Source organism: Ursus arctos, unplaced genomic scaffold, assembly GCF_023065955.2.
Source record: "Ursus arctos isolate Adak ecotype North America unplaced genomic scaffold, UrsArc2.0 scaffold_5, whole genome shotgun sequence".
Classification (NCBI taxonomy): Eukaryota; Metazoa; Chordata; class Mammalia; order Carnivora; family Ursidae; genus Ursus; species Ursus arctos.
The window spans coordinates 6,019,334-6,036,332 of NW_026623067.1; the positions used below are offsets into that span (position 1 = coordinate 6,019,334).

The following is a 16,999-nucleotide window of genomic DNA, read 5'->3' on the forward strand; positions in this document are numbered from 1 at the left end:
TCATACAGCACTGACTATAGAATAGGCAGTTAATTACCATAGGCACAAGGAATGACTGACGTAATTGCATGGAGCAGATGTAAGATCTGAGTTCCAGCCCTCACCAGCAGTAGCTGATGAATCTGGTTCTTCTTTATTTATGGCTAAAACTTTTCCTGTGTTATGAACACTTTGCTTTTTAAAGAGTAGCAGAAAAATATTTTCATTGTTTCTAAACATTTTTAAGTCATAAGTGGGGTGTTGGATTTGGGCATTTTTATAATAATGAAAGAATATCAAGTGTGGAATGTTCAAACACTGCTTCCATCAAAAATAAATATCACTTACCATTTTCTTTTTCCATAGTCTCTATATAAAGAAATAAACAAAACAACAGTATGTTAGAATATGTCTTCTTATCCCTATTCTTGGAAATTCTGTCCTATAACTTGGTCTTATTTGACAACAGAGATCCTGAGACCATAGATTTGATGATCCAGTATATATCTCTGACACAGAGAAAGAAACTTGTTTTCTGAATAATAATAATAATAATAATAATACATAACTCAATCTAAAAAATGCTATTAGGCTTGTAAATGTGTTTATTTGGAAATAAAACAGGATATTTAAAAAAGATGAGGTCTGAAAGTTAAGAAAATAGATGCCAAGGACCTACAAATTCTACCCATTCTTCCCAGAATTGGAGGTTGTCTGAAACTGGCCTTCAGATCCTTATTTTACTACAAGATCATTCACAATACCCAGGAGATTTTAAGAAGAAACTGAAAATAAACAAACAAAAAAGATACTTCCTAAGAATTTCTAAGGATTTCCTCAGAGGGGTGTTTGCTTTAGCTTACCTTTTGTTAATGAGATGGTGTCTTTAACATATTCACCTCAGGCAATAGTTCCCTAATTTGAACAACCATAAAAACTTAAGACATGTCTCTTGGAGTTTTAGAAATAGAGATGTAGTTTCCTGATCTACACTTTAAAATGCTCCACACCTTAGGTTGTTTAGTCCTGCAGTCTTGGAAACCTCCCACGCCATCTGAACCTATTGCAGATTTGTCTTCCAGAGCAAACTTGATATGGCTGCAGACTTAGAGGCAATTAGATTTTCCATGGCTTTTACCCTCAACCACATCATAATAACTCATTGTTTTGAGTGTTTCAGATTAGAGTCAGCAATGTCGACACAAGGTCTTTCTTGAGAAGTCTCTTAAGTAGATAATATAGTATGTTTCATGGACAGTACTAAATTAATTTAAATAAGTACGCTTTCAAAATACCTATTTATTAAACATTTGACCAAATGTGACTATAGGACACACAGTTGTATGTGCCTATATGACTGGTTTATAGAATAACTTGGAAATCATTAAGATTATGCAAGAAGCAATCTCATTCAATCTCACTATTAGCCTTTCAAATAAACTTCCCAGAATTATTTTTTCCATATAGGTTTGGAGTATTAAATTGTCCAGTCCATGCAATGCCCCTTGCTTCTCCTTCTCTCACCTCCCATGAAGTTTCCAGTTCCTCAAGGGAAAAGAGCTGGAAGTGGAGTAGAGTGTGGGTTTGTGGAAAGGAAGGAGAAAAACTTTTCTCACATCAGGGTCATCTGTATGTATAGATGGTATAATGCTCACTTTTTTTCTGGGGAGTATTTTGGTAGATTCCTCAAGGTCCTCCCTCCCAATTCCCAAACTATTTATATCCTTTCTCGGGGTATGAGTACTTGATAACTCTTTTAGGAACTCCTCCCTCTCTATGATTCCCCTGAGGTCTCATAGAGCCTAGTGTGAAGTCTCAGGCAAGTCCATTTCTAGGCAGCTCCAGACCAAGATTATTCACCAAGCCTTATTCATGGCTCAGAGGATTATGTCCAAAGACATGAGATTCAAAATAATATAAGATAGTCAATATAAGAGTCTAATTTTGACATTAAGTGTTTCTGTGAAAATAAGTGTTCTGTGATCGTTAAAAGTTAGAACAGGAAAGAAAACAGAGCTCAGTTTCTCTTTTCCTACATAATTTAGAAAAATAAGGAGCAAAACAAACAGGCAAAGAAAAAATCATAAATAAAATCAATTTTTCCATCCAACAGGTATTTTTGGACTGGCAACACTTAGCTCTACACTGATCAGGCTACTGGACAATCAATAAAGAACACATTGCCCTGACCACTCCCATGTGCGGAGCACCACACAAAGCAATAATGAGGGAATGCATGACTTTGGGGTCCCATAGAGTACTGAGATCCCTCTCTGAACTAGTGAGGGTTCATCAGTTTCCCACAGGGAAAGCAGCGTTAATCAGGAAATGACCATAGAAATAAAATATTTCAGAAACAGGGAAAATCCAGTTTAAATGCATAGAGATCAATTACTATAAAAACATTCTCCTAAATAACAAAGTCAAGAGATAAAAACAAAAACAAAACAAAACAAAAATATATGAATACAGTATATCAAGCATATGCAAATTATATTTTAATAATTTAGCATATATAGAAAAATGTAAAGGCTTAAAAGAGCCAAATATTGGTGTTGGTATATTTGGTTGACATATAAAATATAAATTAGCATTAATTATTATTTAATAATAAAGAATTAAGAATTAGAAAGAAAACCTAGGTGAAGATCAAAATTCACACATTGATCTGTATATTAGAAGTAATAGCAGATAAAATCATAAAGGGATATATGATTACTTTATTTGGCTTTAAACATTAAAACATCTAATAAACAAATGAACCATTTTTTAAAGAATTTCATGGTGTGACTTTTAAAATGCAAATTGGTTATACAATCTATAATTATAATGGTACAAAAGTACAACTTCATTTCAACTGATGGCTAGTCATACACAGGGAGTTCATTTAAGAGAATTGATAGCTTATGAAATGGAAATCAATTGCTAATATAACTTTAGTAAATCAAATATAATTTTTACGATAATTTTCCTTTTAAAATAAAAACAAAACTACTCACCATTATGTTTAATTAAGAGTTCTGTGTAAAAGAAAAAGATATAATAAAGTATTTAACAAAATATGTATGGAAGAATTCCTAGAGAAACAGACTTTGCTCAAATCTTTCAAGGTCTGACTTGGTAAAATATTAGCCAAGCAGGTGAAAAGAAGCCATACAGAAGAGAGACAAGGACACAGGCCTGGTGTACATCATCTCAAATGTGTGATTTCTAATAGATTCTAGACTATCATGAAGTATGCCCATAACTCCATCATCTACAGTTTCCTTTCTTCAAAAACTAAGTCAGACCCTGCAGATCCATCTGATGATTGTGGGGAGCTCATCATAGGATAGTCCCCCAAAAAAGTCCATCCATGTTACACATGGGGTCTGAGATGCAAGAGACTGGGACAGGATCAGTGTGCCTTTGGTAGGTGGAAGCATCCAGATCAGGAACAACCTAAAACAGCCTGTCAGGCTTCATTGCTCATCCCAAGAAGAAATTTTGGGCATCAAAAGACATATTTTTTTCCCTGAACATTTTATAAGGGGCATAATCTGATAATACAAATACTGATTCATACCTTGAAAACTGTTATGCAGCATGTGATAAAGGATTTTAAAAATTGAGGGGGTCAGAGTAGGTGAGAAAGGTTCCTCCATATATAAATGTCTCAAAAATGCAGAAGAAAAGGTTCTCCAAGTGCATTTTACACAACCTTCCTTTTCTAAATTCTGAAAGAAATGGTTTAGCAAGTAAAACATACATGCAAACTAATAAACAAAAAGTGAAAATAGCTAACATTAGTAGAAATTTGATGATGGACAAGGCTGTGCTCTGCACTGAAAAGTAGCACCATGTGCCTTTCCCGAATTATCGGTGAATTCGCTGCAGTCCTTCATTAGTACTTTGCCCAGGTATTAACCAGCTTCTACTCTCTGTAGAATTGAAGCAATATTTGCAAACTTCTAGGAATTATAGACATAATGATCCAACAGATCTCATGGACACTTGAACAACCTAATTAAGATAAAAGGGAAGGAAATGCACAATCCCAAATTCCAAGTTGGTATTTATTTCCTTATATTTCTAAGGGCTTTTTTCTCTTAAATCTTTCCTTCAAACAAAAAATGTCTTATATTGTAATAAATCCATTAAACACAGGGAAATAATGGATGACTTACCATATTCTTCCTGAAGTTTACCTTTAAAAAGAAATATACAATTAAGTTAGAGAGAGAAACCAAAAATTCTGACAGTTCATTGCTCTGTGAAGGGAGCTTATAATACATATGAGTTGGAAATTATATATTTTTTTGTGTGTGAGCTGAGTGTTGTGCCCCTGGATAACAAATAAATAGACATTTCACTCATATGGAAGTACTTTCAAAAACCCACACCATGATTCACAGAGTGCTAAGCCGCGACCCTCCAACATTGCTCAGGGAGATATTGATTCGCTGGAGCACAGTGTGACTTGAGGTGTGGGTACTCAGTAGTTCTGAGCTGCCCTACATTAAAATATTCCCAAAGGACAACATTATAACAAATGTCAGCCATATTCTTTTAAATTAATTCAAGCATCTGAATAATAATATCTCTGACAATATTAATTACAAATACGATAATTGGAGGCGATCATTCAAAGAGAATGAGAGTGAAGTATATATCTCCAAAATCATATGTCTATCCTCAGGAGAGTACAAATTGTTAATATCTTAAACCCTCATTTATCCAGCAAGAATTTTATTTTTTTCACTGAAGAATAATTAACATGATATATTTTATTAGTTTCAGGGTTACAAAACAGTGATTCAATATTTATATATTTTATGAAATGATCAGTGAAATGATTCCAATTATTATGTATCACCATACAAAGTTGATAGAATACTATTGATTATATTCCCTGTACATGTAATGCTGTACATGACATACCCACGTCTTATTTGTTTTGTAACTGGAAGATTGTACTTTTTAATCCCCTTTACCTATTTCATCTATTCCCCCAGCCACATCCTCTATAACAACCACCATTTTGTTCTCTAAATCTATCAAGAGTTTCTGTTTTGTTTTGTTTGTTTGTTAGGATTTTTAGATTCTACATGTAAGTGAAATCACATGGTATTTGGTTTTCATCATCTGATTTATTTCACTTAGTGTAGTACCATCTAGGTACACCCACATGTCTCAAATGGATATATATATAATCTTTATTCATTATTTATCTTTGGACATTTATGACTTTATGTCACTTCTGTATGTTGGCTATGTAAATAATGCTCTGTTAAACATAGGAGAGCATATGCCTTTTTGAATTTGTGTTTTCATTTTTTCTGATAAATACCTAGTACTTCACTTACTGCATAATACGGTAATTCCATTTTTATTTTTTTGAGGAACTTCAAACTTTTTTCAATAATGGCTGCACCAGTTTATATTCCCACCAAGAGTTCACAGTGTTCCCTTTCCACATCTTTGCCAACATTTCCTGTCTTTCTGATAGTAAACATTGTGACAGGTATGAGGTGACATCTTATTGTTTTGATATATATTTCCCTACTGATTAGTGATGTTTAGCATCTTTTCTGTGACTGTTGGCCATCTGCAAATCTTTTTTTTTAGAAAAGTCTAGTCAGGTCTTTTGTCCATTTATTGGTTAGGTTATTTGAATTTTTGATATTGAACTCTGTGAGTTTGTTATATACTTTGGATGTTAATCTTTTATCAGATATATCATTTGCAAATATCTATTCCCATTCAGTAGGTTCATTTTCACTCTGTTTATGGTTTCCTTTGTATGCAAAAATATTTATTTTGAAGTAGTCCTAACAGTTTATTTTTGTGTTTGTTGTCCTTGCCTGAGGAAACAAATTCAAGTAAATATTGCTTAAACTTACATCAAAGAGCTTACTGCTTATGTTTTCTTCTAAAAGTTTTATGGTTTAGATCTTACATTTAAGTCGTGCACCAATTACGAGTTTACTTATGTGTATGGTGTAAAAGTGTTCAAATTTCATTCTTTTCCAAGTATGTTTTGTTATCTCAACAACATTTAATGAAGGGACAATTCCCCTATTGTATATTCTTGCCTCTTTTGTCATAAAATAATTGATAATATCAGTGTGGCATTGTTTTGGGGCTTTCTATTTGGTTGTACTCATCTCTCTGTACATCTACTTTTGTTCCAGTAAAGAACTGTTATGATTACTACAGTGATGTAGTATACTATGAAATCCAGAAGTATGTTACCTCAAGTTTTTCCTTCCTTATCAATATTCCTACTTCAGAACTAAGATGGTGGCAGATTAGGAAGACCTAGGTTCCTCTCATTCCTCAAACACAACTAGATAACTATCAAATCATTCTGAATATCCAAGAAATCAACTTGAGGAAGACAGTGCATTCCACAACTATAGGGAGAGAAGAGGTCACAATGGGGAAGGTAGAAGTGCGGAGACATGGTTTGGTGGACAAATAGATCCTGGGTGATGCAAAGGGGAGGGAGCCCTGGTTGCAGAGAAAGATTTGAGTGAGAGGAATACACAGGGAAATGAACAGGGAGAGCACTCCCCCAAAGCATTGGCGAGGGAAAAAAAAAAGAGGGACAGTTTTTTGTGAGTTGTTGTTGGGTTTTTTGTTTTTGTTTTTTTTGTTTATGTGTGTGTGTGTGTGTTGTTTTGGTTCAGTTTGGTTTATTTGTTTGTTTTTTCTGCAACCAGCAGGGCTTAAAGACTGGAGTTTTTAAGGTAAGTGGGCCTGGCTGGGAGAGAGCCCTGAGGTGCTGCCCTACTAAAGGAGAGAAGGCAAACAAACACCCTGAGGCAGATGGTTTAATTCCAGGAACACCTGGGGTGCAGAGTGGGTTGGGGAGATGTGTGTTCTTCTTGGAGCACTCCAGTGAGTGTTGCATTCACAGAGAACCCTCTACAGTGATAAAAGAACCACTGGGCCACATTTCCCTTTTCCACCCTTCAGTATAGGCATAAAGTCCTCTGTCAAGGGCAGCTTGACCCCAAAACTGCTAGCCTAGCCTGCTTGCTCCAAGCCCCACACCCTTGCACTCTGATGTGATTGCCCTTCTCAGCGAAACCTGCATCAGTCCCAGTGAGGTGAGACCCTTCCCCAGAAGACCAGTGCAGGCCCCTCCCCACATCATGTCCCTAAATCCTGGAGTTTTAAAAGTCAGTAGGCTTGGCTGGGATAGACCCCAGAGAGCACTGCAATGCTCCTTTAGAAAAGACAGGCAAACAACCCAGAGACTGACTGCATGAACATGATTATCTGAAAAATGCCTGGGACACACAAAGGGGATACTACTTGTTCTACTGGGAGTGTTTCCTTGAAAGCAACAGGCATGGAGACACCTTTCTGGAGTAAAAGGAGTTGGCTGGTGAATTTTGCTCTCTCACACCTTGGTGTAAACACAAAAGTTACCTTTAGTAAACAACTGCAGTGCTGACACTGGCTGCCTAACCTACTTACACCAAGTATCACACCCTTGTGCTCTGCCATTATTACCCTTCTCTGTCAAAGGTGCCTCAGTCCCAGCATGGCTGTCTCCTTCCTCAGAGGACCAGCACAAATCTTGCTCACACCATGTCTTCTAAGCAGACAGTTCTTCAAGGCTTCAGTTCTACTGGAAGAAGCATCAGGTCTCATTTAATAAGCAGACCAGAGAACATCTAGGTCCGAGTTAAAATTCACTACCCTCTGGCTCAAGTCCAAACACTGCCCACAGCAGGCAAGGAGAGCCTCTGCAGAGGACTGGCCTGAAGGACAGAACAGCCAAAACACAGCTGCAGATTACACTCAGCACACACTAGACACACTCTATGAAGCAGCAGTACCTAGACACCATATGACCGCTTCTTCATGAAGTCATTACTCTCAGGTGCAGGAAACACTACAGGCTTTCCTAACATAAGAAGGAGACAAAGACAGAGAAAATACCAGAATTGAAGAAATATCTGAAATGAAACAAAAAGTTATGGTCATAGCCATAGATCTAAGTTAAACAGATAAAAGTAATATGCCTGATGGAGAATTTAAAACAAACATCATAAGATTCTAGCTGGGGTGAAAAAAGAATGGAAGACTTCAGAGAGGCCCATATTGCTAAGATAAAGAGTTAAAAAATAGTCAGAAATGAAACAATAATTTTATTGACTGAGATTTGAACAATAATTTTATATGACTGAGATTTGAAGCACACTGAGTATAATGAGCACAAGGATGGAAGAAACCAAGGAATGAATACGTGATAAAGATGATAGAATAATGGAAAACTATGAAGCTGAGAAAAAGAGAGAGAGAGAGAGAGAGAGAAAGAAGAATTATGGATCATTAGAATAGACTTAGGGAACTCAGTGACTCCATAAAATGTAATAACATTTGTATCATAGAAGCCCCAGAGGAAGAAGAGAGAAAAAAAGGGACAGAAGGTTTATTGGAGGAAATAATAGCAGAAAACCTCCTTAATCTGGGGTAGGAAACAGACATCCAAATCCAGGAGGCACAGAGATCTCCAATCTAAATCAACAAAAGCAAGCTAACACAAAAATGTGTAGTTAAATTTGCAAAATATAGTGATAAACAAAAAATGCAATAAGTAGGAAGACCAAAGAGAGAGAGATAGAGAGAGAGATTCCTAATTTACAGGGGAAGACGCATAAGGCTAACTACAAATCTCTCCACAGATTCTTGGCAAGAAAGAAGGGAGTGACATGTGTTATTCAATGTGATGACTGGGAAAAAACTGCAGCCAAAAATACTGTATCCAGCAAGGCTATCACACAGAACAGAAGTGAGATAAAGAGTTTCTCAGACAAACAAAACCTAAGTGAATTCATGAACACTAAACCAGACCCACAAGAAATATTAAAGGGGACTTTGTGAGTGGGAAAGAAAGAACGAAAATGACAAAGACAAAAAAAGGAGAGAAAATCACTGGAAACAATGACAAAACAAGTAATAAAATGACACTAAATACATACCTATCAATAATTACTATGAATGTAAATGGACTAAATGTTTCATTCAAAAGACAGAAGTTGTCAGAAAAGATTAAGAAAACAAGACCCATCTATATGCTGCCTATAAGAGACTCATTTTAGACTTCAATAAACATGAAAATTGAAAGTGAGAGATAGGGAAAATTTATCCCGCAACGGACATCTAAAGAAAACTGGAGTAGCCATAGTTAGACTACACAGTAGATTTTAAACCAAAGACTAACAAGAGATGAAGAAGGGCGCTATATCATATTAAATGAGACTGTCCAACAAGAAGGTGTAACAACTGTAAATATTTATACCACCAACTTGGGAGCACCCAAATATATAAATCAATTAAAAACAAACTTAAATGAACTCATTGATAATGATACAATAATAGTAGGGAACTTGAATGCCTCACTTACATCAATGGACAGATCATCTAAGCAGAAAATTAACAAGGACACAATGCCTCTGAATGACACACTGGAACAGACGGACTTAACCGATATATTCAAAACATTTCATCCTGAAGCAGCAGAATACACTTTCTTTTTGAGTGTACAAGGGACATTTTCTGAAATAGACCACATACTAAGTCACAAATCAGGCCTCAAGAAGTATAAAAATACTGAGATCATAACATGCATCTTTTCTGACCACAAAGCTATGAAACGTAAAGTCAACCACAAGAAAAAGTTTGGAAAGACCACAAACACATGGACTTCAACAACATGCTATGAATATGTGAATAGATCATCCAGGAAATCAAAAGAGAAAAAAAATTACATGGAGACAAGTAAAAATGAAATCTTTGGGATGCAGCAAAAGCAGACACAAGATGGAAGTATATAGCAATTTAAACTTACCTCAGGGAACAAGAAATATCTCAAATAAATAACCCCCAAAATGTATAATCCAGTGAAAAAAAAATGGGCAGAAGACATGAATAGTCATTTTTCCCAAGAAGACATACAGGTGACTAACAGACATATGAAAAGATGCTCAACACCACTGATTATCAGGGAAATACAAATCAAAACCACAATGAGATAACATTTCACACTGGTCAGAATGGCTAAAATTAACAACACAGGAAACAACAGATGTTGGAGAAGATTCGGAGAAAGGGGAACCCTCTTACACTGTTGGTGGGAATGCAAACTAGTGCAGCCACTCTGGAAAACAGTGTGGAGGCTCCTCAAAATTTAAAAATAGCAATTGCCCTAGTAGGTATTTACAGAAATGATACAGAAATTGCCCCAGTAGATATTTACAGAAACGATACACAAATATTGAGTTTGAAGGGATACATACACCCAAAGCATAACAGCATTATCTACAATAGCCAAAATATGGAAGGAGCCCAAATATGGGTGGGGGGATGGGCAGAAAAAGGGGATTAAGAGGTAAAATTTCTAGTTGTACAATAAAGTAGTCACAAAGGTAAAAAGTTCAGCATAGAGACAATAGTCCATAATATTTTAATAATGTATGGTGACTACATTTATTGTGGTGAACCTTGAGTAATGTATAGAATTGTCAAAGAAATGCGCTGCACACTTGAAACAAATTCAACAGTGTATGTTAAGCATAGTTCAATTAACAACAAACTTTTAAAAAAGGAATTTTATTTCTATCTGCAAAGCTTTCTCAAGAGAAGGAACTTAAATTTCTGCTGTGTTTGGAATCTCCTACTAGCCCAAGACATCTGCGTCTATGGTGGAACCCAGAACCATCTCTGCACAATCTCTATAATAGGACACTACTTGTGTCCACTCTGACTTCCCCAGAATTGCATTATCTTTTCATGTCCCAGCGCCCTGTCTGCCGAAGGGCCCAGACTCATTCAGCCAGACAATGTCCTTGGGATAGGACTAGGGATAAAGGTCAATATCTATATTTTACAGTGACTGTACTTAAATGCAAGTATGTGCATTTTTACTGGTCCAAAGTGACCAAGAGAGTGAAATTTTAGTTTTCAAAAGTGCCCTGGTCTGTCTTAAAGATTTAACATTTTACAATACGTAATAAAATTCTTACATTGATATTGTGAATTTTAATCAAAGAAGAAAAATGGTACTTACCTTAGAAAGAACTCTTGGTCCACTCTTTAAATATCTCTTATTCTCAACTTGTAATAATAAAGGTTAAGTGACATCAAGTTCTAAGCAGCCTGGGAAGCTGCATGTCTTCTTCCTGGATATGATCTGTTTCTTGTGCATTAATACTTTGTATTATTTTAATCCATCATGTAATTATAAGTAAAATTTATACTATAATGTTTAATGCTTCTTAATATTTTTCTAAATCGCCAAGTAAAATTTGATAGAGCAGCATTCTTCATGGTGTGTCTCCTGGCACAGCAGCATGAGCATATTTAATGTGGGACCTTGTTAGAAATGTCAATACTTGAGCCCAACTCAGAACTATTGAATCAGAAATTCTGGGGTGTGTGCCAGCAATATGTGCCCTCCATGTGATTCTGATGGATGCTTGGGTTTGTGAACATTTGCTCTATCTATCCTTAGAAATAGAATAGAAATAACTCAATGAACAGAATGATTCACAACTTAATGAACAGAATGGTACAATGTTCCTGCCCTAGATCTCTGAAACTGACAAACACAGCTCACAGCTACTACTCAAGGATGTGGTTAGAATAGTGTCTCTACTTAAGTTCTCACCCTAATCTATTTTAACATGGATAAGGTTAGTTCTGAGGGAATTTCCAAGCATTCAGAATTCCTGCAATCTTTTCTTTTGGATCCATGTTCATCAGGTACAACTTAAATCTGTTACCTTATCCTCTAAATGGAAGTGTGAGTTTCTCTGAGTTACAAGTAAACCAACTCACCATGCTGCTTCTTGATTGAACCTAAAAAAAAAAAAAGGCAGATAAAAATGAATTTATTAGTAGAACTCATCTAGGGTGTGGTTGAGCTCTCTCTCTCTCTTTCTATATATATGTATATATATATATGGTAAATATCATATAGATATTTGATATATCAAATATGATATATATTAAGATAACAGAATATAGGGGAAAGAAAGGTAAAATTTAAAAGTTTTAAATCAATTGCCTGGAGTTAAGTATTTCTACCTTCATGCAATCATCATAGAGAAAAATAACTTTTTGTTGTATATATATATATATATATATATATATATATGTGTGTGTGTGTGTGTGTGTGTAATATATATATGTGTAATATATATGTGTAATATATATTATATAAATTATATAAATATATATTGTAATATATATGTGTGTAATATATATATGTGTATTATATATGTGTATTATATATGTGTAATATATATGTAATATATATTATATAAATTATATAAATATATAAAATATATTATATAAAATATAATTAAAACATACAATTTTCCCTTTTGATCATTTTTATGTGTGTAATCTGTGGCATTAATTATATTCACCATTGTGCAACATCACCACTATTTCCAAAACATTTTTTTCACTCATAATAGAAAATCTATAACTATTAAAAAGTAACTTCACACTGTCCCCACTCTCCAATTCCCCTTGACTTTAATCTATTTCCTGTTTTCATAAAATTTAATTAGTCTAGCTATTGAATATCACTTAATCATAAAATATTTTCCCTTTTAGTGTCAAGCTTATTTTACTTGGCATAATGTTTTCAAGTTTCATTCATATTGGATCATATAACAAAATTCCTTTCCTGTTTATGAATTAATAATATTCCACTGTACCATAATTCATTTACCCATTCATGTGATGATGAACATTTGTGTTGTTTCCACCTTTTGGCTACTGTGAATAATGCTGCAATGAACATTGGCATAAAGTAACTCTTCAAGTCCCTATTTTAAATTATTTAGGTTACATACCTAGGAATGGAATTGCTTGATCATATGGTAATTATATGTGTCATTTTTGAGGAACAGCCAAACCGTTTCCACAATGGCTGCACCATTTAAAATTCTCACCAGCAATGTCCAAGGATTCCAATTTCTCCATATTCTGATCAGCATTACTTTTTTTTTTTTAAGTTATAGCCCTCCTAAAAGTTGTGAGGTGGTATCTCATTGTGGCTTTGGTTTTCATTTAGAAAATTATCTATTCAAATATTTTACCCACTTTCAAATTGAGTTGTTTTTTTTTTAATTGTCTTTTTAAAGTATTATATATGTGTTCTTGATATAAAACCCTTATTTGGTATATGTTTTGCAAATATTTTCTCCCATTCTGTACTTTCTCTTTTGACTCTCTTGATAATGACCTTTGGTGCAAAGAAGTTTTAAAAGTCAATGTGGATCAATTTATGTGAATTTTGTCCTTATTGCTAATTTTTCTATATGGTATGAGGCAGGGGTCCAAATTCATTCTTTTGCATGCAGAAATTCAGTTGTTTCAGAAAAATCTGTTGAATAGACTATTCTTTACAGCATGGAATGGACTTAGAATTCTTGGTTAAGTTTTCTAGACACTATTGTAAACAGAATTACTTTCCTAATATATTCTTCTGATTCTTTTTTGCAGGTGTTTAGATATATTACTAATTTTTGTGTGTTGATCTTCAAGCTTATGATTTTGATGAATTGATTCATTATTTCTATTAATTTTCTTGTGGATTTTTATTTCTACATAAGGGATCATGTCATCTGTGAATAGAGTTTGTTTTACTTTTTATTTTCCAATTTGTATATCTTTTATTTCTTTTTCTTATCTAATCATTTTGGAGAGAACTTCCAGTACAATATTGAATTGCAGTGGTAAAATTGACATTCTTGTCTTGTTCCTGACTTTAGGGACAAAGATTTTAGTTTTCCCCATTAAGTCTGATATAAGCTTTGGAGTTTTCATTAGTTTTATTTTTTTTTAATGTTGGGGCAATTTCCTTATATTGTTATTTTTATTAATGTTTTAACATGAAAAAGTGATTGAATTTTTTTGAAATGTGTTTTCTGTGTCACTTGAGATGATCATATAGGTTTCTACCTTTATTCCACTAATGTATTCTATTACATTGGTTGAATTTCTAATGCTGAAGCACTTTCGTCTTCCTGGAAAAATTCCACTTGGTCATGGCACACTTTTTTTTTTTAATATGCTGTTTAATATGCTGTTGGATTCAATTTGCTTGGATTTTGTTGAAAAGTGTTTTGCCTTAATATTCTTAAGGATATTAGTCTGTTTTTCTTTTTTTTCCTATCGGGCTTTGGTATTAGGGTAATGATTGCCTCATTAAATTACTTATGAAGTGCTGGGGCCTCTTCTATTTTTAGAAGAGTTTGTGAAATATGTTTGCTAATTCTTCTTTAAACATTGGTAGAATTCACCACTAAAGGTATATGGCCCTGAACTTTGCATTTTTGGAAGGTTTATGTTTACTTATCTAATTTATTACAATTTTTGTACTTTTGTTAAAATTCTCATTTTGTTGGGGCACCTGGGTGGCTCAGTTTGTGGGGCATCTGACTCTTGGATTCAGCTCAAGTCTGTATCTCAGGGTTGTGAGATTAAGCCCATGATCAGGCTCTGTGCTAGTGGGGACTCTACTTAAGACTCTGTCGCTCTTTCTCCCTCTGCCCCTTCCCCAATAACATTCTCACTAACTCTTTCTAAAATAAATAAATAAATAAATAAATAAATAAATAAATAAATAAATCTTTTTAAAAATCTCTGCTCATACAATTTTCCTGGTTTCCCTTAGGGTTTTTTTTTTTTTTGATAGTTTCCTTTAGCTCTTTGATCATATTTAAAACCTTGTTGTAAAGTGTGTGTTCAGTAAATCAAAGGACAGCTCTTCTTCAGAAACATTTTTTAACTTATTTTGTTTCCCTGAGTGGGCCATATATTTTTGTTTCTTTATGGGCTTTGTAATTGTTTTGGTCATGGTTAACAATTGAACATTTAAATTATATAATGTGGTAATTCTGGAAATCTGCTTCTTTCATTTCCCCAGATGTTGTTTTTTTGCTGTTTGCTGTTATTGTTTTTCTCATTACTATGGAAGGCTGTAGTAGTCTATTTGTTTTGTTACTTTCCAAAATTATTTTTACAAAGATTGTCCTTTGTCATGTATGTTCAATGAAGTCCCTGTTACTTAACTTGTGTTCAGCTACTTGTTTAGGCAGAGATTTACTTCAATGCCAGGAAATAAAAACATAAGAAGTAGGAAGATTGGTAGGAGAAGAAAGGGGGGTAAACGGAAGGGGAAATGAACCATGAGAGACTATGAACTCTGGGAAACAAACTGAGGGCTTCAAAGGAGAGGGGGTGGGGGAATGGGGTAGGCTGGTGATGGATATTAAGGAGGGCAGGTATTGCATGGTGCACTGGGTGTTATACGCAAGTAATGAATCATGGGACTTTACAAGGAAACTAGGGATGTACTGTATGGTGACTAACGTAATATAATAAAAAATTATTATTAAAAATGATAAAAATTAAAAAAAAACAAGCAAAGAAACAAACAAAAAAGAAAGACAAACATCTCTCCTAATGTTTGCTGATTGGTTTTGTGCGATGGCTCTATATTAACACTTAGACAGGTTTTCGCTGAGCCTAGAAAATACCTCAAGATGAAACATTAGGATTTTCTTACATCTTTTCTGAATGAGTCTTGCTTTGGACATGCATATGGCTGTTTTGGAATGTCCTAGTTTCCCAAAAGAACGGTCTCCAGATTTTACATTAGGACATCTATTGTTTGCTTTGACTATCAAGTTTTTCCCAATCCTCTAAGAGTATTAGTTCAGTTTGTAATGCTTTTGAGCAATGATAACTGCTCTTTTACTCTCCCTTCTGAGCTAGGAAAAACCAAGGTAAACACCTTAGATCAGTCTGTTGGAAAGCTGCCACACAGGTTAGAATAGATATACAGAATAATTTATTAATCATGTTTGTTCTGCTCCCCCCAAGTTCAGGGAAATGGGCTCCACACTTCTAATACAGACTGATGTTGCTTCAAAATCAAGACACTTACAAAGGCAGAGACAGGGTAAGTCAAGGCAACTAAAATTGGTACAAAATCTTCCTACCATAGGAAGGGTCTTTTGTTGATTCAGTGTCTGCTTACTGTAAACTTTTTATTCTTGTTCAGAGTTCAGTGGATATGATCACTTCTACTTTTTTGTTTTGATGGTTTTGTATGGAAATGAGAACTTAGAGCAGTAGATTTTGTCATTTTGTGTAGTTACCCTGGAAAATAGCTTTTAAATGCAATTTTGCTTTTACAAGCATTGATGTTAATTTTTTGGAGGGTAGGATGCAATGTGAGAGAAATATTAATATTCAGCAAATACATAGTAATTCTAATACTGTTGGCTCATATTATATATTTTTAAAGATTTTATCTATTTATTTGAGAGAGAGAGAGAGACAGCCAGCGAGAGAAGGAACACAAGCAGGGGGAGTGGGAGAGGAAGAAGCAGGTTCCCAGTGGAGGAGCCTGATGTGGGGCTCAATCCCAGAACTCCGGGATCATGCCCTGAGCTGAAGGCAGACGCTTAGTGACTGAGCCACCCAGGCGCCCCAAGGCTCATATTATCTTTAAATGTCAGTACCTTGATTGAGTGATATATATGCACTAAGCACCTAAGGGTTAGTTGTTGGTTTTTTTTTTAATGAACAAAACACATTTTCTTTCCTGAGGGGTACTAAAGTCACACCTGTATTGCATTCGCCATGTTCTTAGCACATAGATTTCCTAATGCATGGTATTTTTCCAATAAATGCATCAAAAATAAATGAATAAATATGTAACTTTTAATATGAGTGTAGAGGTTCATTGGTAAACCAGTCTTATAACCTATTTACACAGTTACAGGTTTAATTTGGTTTTAGTTTTGAGAAATATATAAATAGACCCAAAGTAATCTGTTTTAAGAAAAAAAGATTAATTGAACACACTTTAAATATACATGACTAACAATAAACTATATAACCATTTGACTGATTTTTCCCCTGGAGTTAGCTCAGGCTAATATCTGTATTAAATAAAAATAAAATAATATAAAATGAAAACAACAAAATGTTTTTT

General features: G+C 34.5%; 1 protein-coding gene across 1 annotated transcript in view; it reads right to left on the minus strand.

Moving 5' to 3' along the window:
• The window catches only part of LOC113261861 (butyrophilin subfamily 1 member A1-like), a 62,562-nt gene that overhangs the window by 10,706 nt on the left and 34,857 nt on the right, over positions 1–16,999 (minus strand). Inside the window, exons 5-8 of the mRNA XM_057307357.1 lie at positions 11,815–11,835; positions 4,146–4,166; positions 2,979–2,999; positions 328–348 (exon numbers count right to left, since the gene is read on the minus strand). Coding sequence (XP_057163340.1) covers positions 328–348; positions 2,979–2,999; positions 4,146–4,166; positions 11,815–11,835 — 84 coding nt within the window. The remainder of the gene's footprint in view (positions 1–327; positions 349–2,978; positions 3,000–4,145; positions 4,167–11,814; positions 11,836–16,999) is intronic.